Source organism: Myotis davidii, unplaced genomic scaffold (assembly GCF_000327345.1).
Source record: "Myotis davidii unplaced genomic scaffold, ASM32734v1 scaffold125, whole genome shotgun sequence".
Taxonomy (NCBI): domain Eukaryota; kingdom Metazoa; phylum Chordata; class Mammalia; order Chiroptera; family Vespertilionidae; genus Myotis; species Myotis davidii.
The window spans coordinates 4,310,027-4,316,216 of NW_006299390.1; the positions used below are offsets into that span (position 1 = coordinate 4,310,027).

The 6,190-nt window shown below is 37.4% G+C and overlaps 1 protein-coding gene across 1 annotated transcript in view; it reads right to left on the reverse strand.

Annotated features, from left to right (window-relative positions):
• Window positions 1-6,190, reverse strand: part of FAM185A (family with sequence similarity 185 member A) — a 44,773-nt gene that overhangs the window by 19,569 nt on the left and 19,014 nt on the right. Inside the window, exon 7 of the mRNA XM_006774948.2 lies at window positions 646-687. Within this exon, the coding sequence (XP_006775011.1) occupies window positions 646-687 (42 nt within the window). The remainder of the gene's footprint in view (window positions 1-645; window positions 688-6,190) is intronic.

Here is a 6,190-nt window from a genome sequence, read left to right on the forward strand (position 1 = left end):
CAAGTCAGGCGGGGAACGTTGGAGTCCTCCGTCACTGAAGCAAGCAAGCCTCATGTTAGTTTCAAGCTGCCTGGCTGCCGGCCGCCATCTTGGCTGCCAGTTAATTTGCATATCTCGCTGATTAGCCAATGGGAAGGGTAGCGGTTTTACACCAATTACCATGTTTCTCTTTTATTAATGTAGATTTTTACCATGTCAGACACTGTGTTAAACTACCATACACACACACACACACACACACACACACACACACATCGTGTTTAATCCTTACAACAACCCTATATAATAGGTCCTTACAATTATTTCTACTTATTCAGATGTGGAAACTGAAGCACAGAGAATTTAGGTAATTTGCCCATGTATAGAAAGCGGTGAAATCAGAATTCTAACGCTTTTGGTGCCAAACCAATAATTATACAATATTTATAGGATAATAAATTTTGTAATTATAAATTTAAATTACAATAAATTTCTGGAAATAATTTCACGTATTCATACATTGGGTCTGTCTATATTTAACTTGCACACCAGGATCCTATCAAGTCATCAGTTAAACTGTAGACTTTATTTACCCTAACAAAATACCACAAATATAGTCATTTTAAAAAGCATGCAAAATTTACCAATTAGCATCTTAGCACATACCTACTGTGATGTTACCCATCTTGCTTTGTAATGTTATATTACCTGTAAAAGAGAGAAAAAGACAATTTCATATATTAGGAATAATCTAGAAAGGAACTGTGTATACTAAAACATGGCTGGATATCCACAATGTTATTTACTAACAGTTTTTGTTGTTGGCAATTTTTCTCAGTATCACACAACAATCAGAGATTTAGTTGCAACTCTGAAATAAAAAGTTTTAGGCATCTATACACACTCTTCCTCCACTCCATTTTAAGCTTTTTAGCATAACTAGAAAATATACCACCATACATTCTGGTAAACATGAAAGAAACATCATATTCCTAAAATCCACAAATGAAAAAATTACTTAATTAGATGAAAAAAGGTGAAGGAATTAGCCAAAGAATATACATGCATAACCTACAGACACAGAAGACACTTTAACGTTGGACAGAGGGAAGGGGAGGAGGGCAGAGAGAGAAAAATGGGGATATCAATAATAATGTAAACAATAAAAAAAGAAAATATTATTTAAATACACTGACTATGCATTTTCAACCTAAACATTACTGTATTTATCAGATTACACAAAGTCAGGTTTTGAACCAAATAATGCTAAAATAATCTATGAGAAAAAAATAACAATTATTTTTCAGGCCAATATACCATTCTTATATGTTAAAGTGGTTTCTGTGCCAAGAGTTAAGGAGGTTTGGTGCGGAAATAATGAATCCATTGAACTATGACTAACAAAGAAAAAAGCTTTAAAGGTTTCCATCTTTAAATGAAAACATATTTTCCAGGTCAGGTATAGGATAATGCAACTATTCTTCCCAGTCCCCCTCCTCCAATACCAAAAATAGTAGGATATTTCTTCATGTGTATATTTGTATTATAATTACTCTGGAGCCATACTATCCATATTTATTATGCTAAGGTATAAGCAATACTACCTCTTCTATCATAATTCAAAAACTACACTTAAAAGTAAAAGAATATTATTACCTTAAAATTAATCTAGGGTAAGTAAGCTCATTTATTTCATTTCAAAGGCACATGATTTATTTCGCCAATAGTCAGATATGCTTTGATAACAAAAATCTCTTAAAAGTCTTATATTCCGCTGAAACCGGTTTGGCTCAGTGGATAGAGCGTCGGCCTGTGGACTGAAAGGTCCCGGGTTCAATTCCGGTCAAGGGCATGTACCTGGGTTGCGGGCACATCCCCAGTAGGAGGTGTGCAGGAGGCAGCTAATTGATGTTTCTCTCTCATCGATGTTTCTAACTCTCTATCTCTCTCCTTTCCTCTCTGTAAAAAATCAATAAAATATATTAAAAAAAAGTCTTATATTCCATCATACTTCATGGGAGTATATGAACAACAGTTACATTTGTGTGGGAGCAAAACGTGGTTTGTATGAAGTTAAGCTCATAAAATTATTTTCAAGTCTCAGTAGGTTATAAGGTTGTAAAGAAACTGTTAAATGTGTTATGTAAATATTATTTCACTGGTGTGTTCTAGACACTTTTCTAATTTCAAATCCAAGAAATGTAGATTCGCCATCACATGCAAATAGTGGCCAAAGGTCATACAGCTGCTTAGATGGCTTACAATAATCCCTGCCTCTCAAGTCCTTGTATAATTTCCTCCCCTCATGTGTAAGCTGAACCTAATGATTTGTTATTGACAAAGAAAATAGGGCAAAATGATGGGATGTTAATTCCAAGATTAGGTTACAAAAAGATTCTCGTTTCTGTCTTGCTAGCCATCTTTTGCTGTGATGGAAGCCAGCTAGACATGTTGTCAACTGCCCTATGAAAGAGGCTCACAAGCAAAGAATTCAAAGATGCCTCCATCTAACACAAGCATGTCAAATTCTCAGCTGAGGGGCCACATGCCTTGTTTAAATAAATGAAGCCTGCGGCCCGCAGGCCATGAGTTTGACATGCTTGATCTAACAGGATCTGAAGTGAATCCTGCCAACAACCACACCTAGTGAGCTGGGAAGTAGATTCTCCCCTAGTGAACCTTCAAATGAGCCCACAATTACAGCCCCCTGAGGGATCTTGAGGCAGAGGGCTCAGTTAAGCCACATACAGACTGTAAAGACAATAAATGTTGCTTTTAGCTGCTAAGTTTTGGGGTAATTTAGAACAATGGAAGAGGTAAGTAGAACAAATTTTGAAAGCTGAAAGTGGGATGCTGCCCTAATAAATACCTAACAATGTGGGAGTAGCTTTAGAACTTGGCATTGGGTAGAGATTGGAAGGATTTTGAGGAGCATGTTAGAGAAGGCCTAAATTGCCTTGAACAGACTGTTAGTATGCTTCCCATGAGGGCTTAAAGGGAAGTGCGGAAAAATGTTTTTGGAAAATGGAGGAAGGAGGACCTTTGTTTAGTAGTAGTAGAAACTTAGCAACACTATCACCTTCAGAAATATGGAAAATAGGAAATATACTTAATAATATGAATGACCTAGCTGAGATTCTAAGCAAAGGCAGTGTCGTAGGTGATACCATTTTTTTTTTCTTCTTGCTCACAGTACAATGCAAGAGAAGAGAGATAAACTAAAGAACTGTTAAAACAAACAAACAAAAAGAACCAGGACATGACTGGTTTTGAAAATTCTCAGTCTCTTAAGATAGCAAAAGATGCTAAAGTGAAGAATGGCTTCCAGGCCACTGACACACATGGCCTAAAAATACAGCCAAGGGGGTAACTGTAAAACCTTCTGTTAAGACCCCAGAAAGATGGAGGGTGGTACCTCACAGTATTAATGTTACACAAAAAGTCCTTTAAAAAGGTTTAAAAGATCACAGATGCTCTCAAACAAACAACAGGCCCTCTAGAAAGCTGCAGAAGACCATATTTCAAAGATTCTTGGATATGGCTTTTATCTAGTGGAATAAACCCCAATGTGATTCACAGGAAGCTGACAAAATTTTTGACAGAAATACGTCAGCAAACACACTGCAAAGTGGACTAACAGGAGCAGCGACAGTAAAAAATGAAGAGCCCACTGGACCCACAAAATTTTACTGGCAGGAAGCCGTCTAAGAAAACTACTCAGCTCCAAACACATGCCACATAACATAAAAATGGACTCAGAGGCAGGAACCCAGAGCTCAGAGAGCAAAGCCTGGAACCCTAAAGAAGTATTCCCAGAACTTCAGGTTTAATCAAAACCTCCAATGTTTGCCCATTCACATTTCAAAATCACTACAGACCAATGACTCCTTTGTGCTTCTCATTTCCCCCTTTGAACAGGAAAGTCTAGAGCAGGGGTTCTCAACCTGTGGGTCGCGACCCCTTTGGCGGTCGAACGACCCTTTCATAGGGGTCGCCTAAGACCATCCTGCATATCAGATATTTACATTACGATTCATAACAGTAACAACATTACAGTTATGAAGTAGCAACGAAAATAATTTTATGGTTGGGGTCACAACATGAGGAACTGTATCTAAAGGGCCAGAAGGTTGAGAACCACTGGTCTAGAGCAATTTATCCTATTCCTGCTTTATCATTATATGTGGGTGTGTAGGTGATGTGTGTGTGGGTTGAGGTGTGGAGACTAGGCAATTTGTTTCTTTAGTTTACAGGTCTTCAGATTCAGAGGCATACCTTGGAGATATTGCATGTTTGGTTCCAGAACACCACAATATAATGTTTTTGTCATTTTTATACCATGCCTCTGTTGCTATTATATCCTTTTGTTACTGTTTATTTATTAAATCTATATATTATTTTCATATACATTTTACTAATTTCCTTTTATCTCTCACACTTCTATTATAGAGAAAGGGCAAATAGCAATATTAAAATATTTCTGCTAATTAATGCCCTTTTAATGTGCACAAATTTCATGCACCAAGCTACTAGTTCTTACATATTAAACCTAATCAATATGTTTAAATTATGTTATAAAAAAACCAACCCCAACAAGCTATTTCAAGGAAGCTTTTCTTTCTCTCTAAAAGAGTCAGAAAACTATATATATGTTTATATTCAAAAAATATATTTAGAATACATGTGAATATATTTCACATATATGTATAAAGTCTTTAAAATCATAAATATTCAAATAGCAAAATAGAATATACTTATAATCTAATTTTTGATAACTTAGAAGGAAATCAAAATAGTATACTGTAACAAAATCTTTTATCTAAAAACAAACTACGCAAGTACCCATTCTCTCACTATATCTCCAGGGCCAGAACAGTGGGGAATATTTGTTGAATCAATGAATAAACTAGTTTTTTTTTTTATTAGAAGGCATAAATACTTAATAATTGTGATTCAACCAACTTTAATAAGAGTAACTACTACTCATTAATTACCTTACTCATTACTCACTACTAGAAAATACAGGGTGGGATAAAAGTAGGTTTAACAGTCATAGTATGGGAAATAATACAATCATTAATAAAAAAATAATATAAGAATAAACTGTGCTTCGTGCAGTCACAACTGTAAACCTACATTTGCCACACACTGGGTGTTGAATAAATCAATAAATATAACTGTAGTGGATCTGTGACTCATCATCCAGAACCCCTTTGTAAAACTGAAGGGCTTATTTTCTTAACTGTTAGGAGTAATGCTGGCAGACAGCCCTCAGCTGTCAGCCTGCTTAGGGGCTCAAATAGCCTTTTTGGCCCAAGATTACACTCATTCCTGAGGCAGCTTGCATCTAATTGAGGCAGGATAATAAGAAGCTAGGAAAATTCCTGGGCAAGTAGAATGTGGAAACTGAGACAAGATCGTTAAACAAGGCCAAAGAAATTAACCAATTGATAGCCAGCTAGTGAATCAAGAAGACCTTATTTTTCCTAACCAAGGGCACTTGAGAACAAATGGTTGATACCTCTCCCATCTGACCAGAGGATAAATAGCTTGTCACCCTGACCAGGGAGATAGAACACAGAGACCCAATTAATGCTATTTGTGCCAGCCAAACCCAAGGATGGATGAAGTCAGAGAAACAAATACCAAAAACTCGATTACAGACAGACCCAAGATAAAAGTAAAGGAGTGAAGTTGACCAGAGAATAATCCCAAACTCCCCTATACACTCATTTTGATGTATCAGCATATTTAAAATGCACCTGGAAAGCTGATGAATATTCTGCTGAAACCCTCCCCTAAGATTTTGGCCCCGAGAAGAGAAATAAAAATCCTCCAGAGAAAGGATGCTGGGCGGGCACTCTCTGGAGCACTTTTTACTTCTTTTCTCCTAAACTCTATGGGTCCCCACGAGACCTGCAACCAGGGGAGCAGCAGGTAGCAGAAGCTCATCCTGGGTTTACCACCTGAACCTGTCTCTAAGCCCCTTTCTCTCCGACTTTCAGTGAACAGCAGCTCTGCCTTATCTCACTTCTGTCACTGTGACTGTTACTTCCCAGTGAGCTATCAGTAGCCCTATCTTGGGGCTCACTTTCTATGGAGCCAAAGCAGAGCATCACCTAGGCCAGTGGTCGGCAAACTGCGGCTCGTGAGCCACATGCGGCTCTTTGGCCCCTTGAGTGTGGCTCTTCCACAAAATATCACGTGCGGG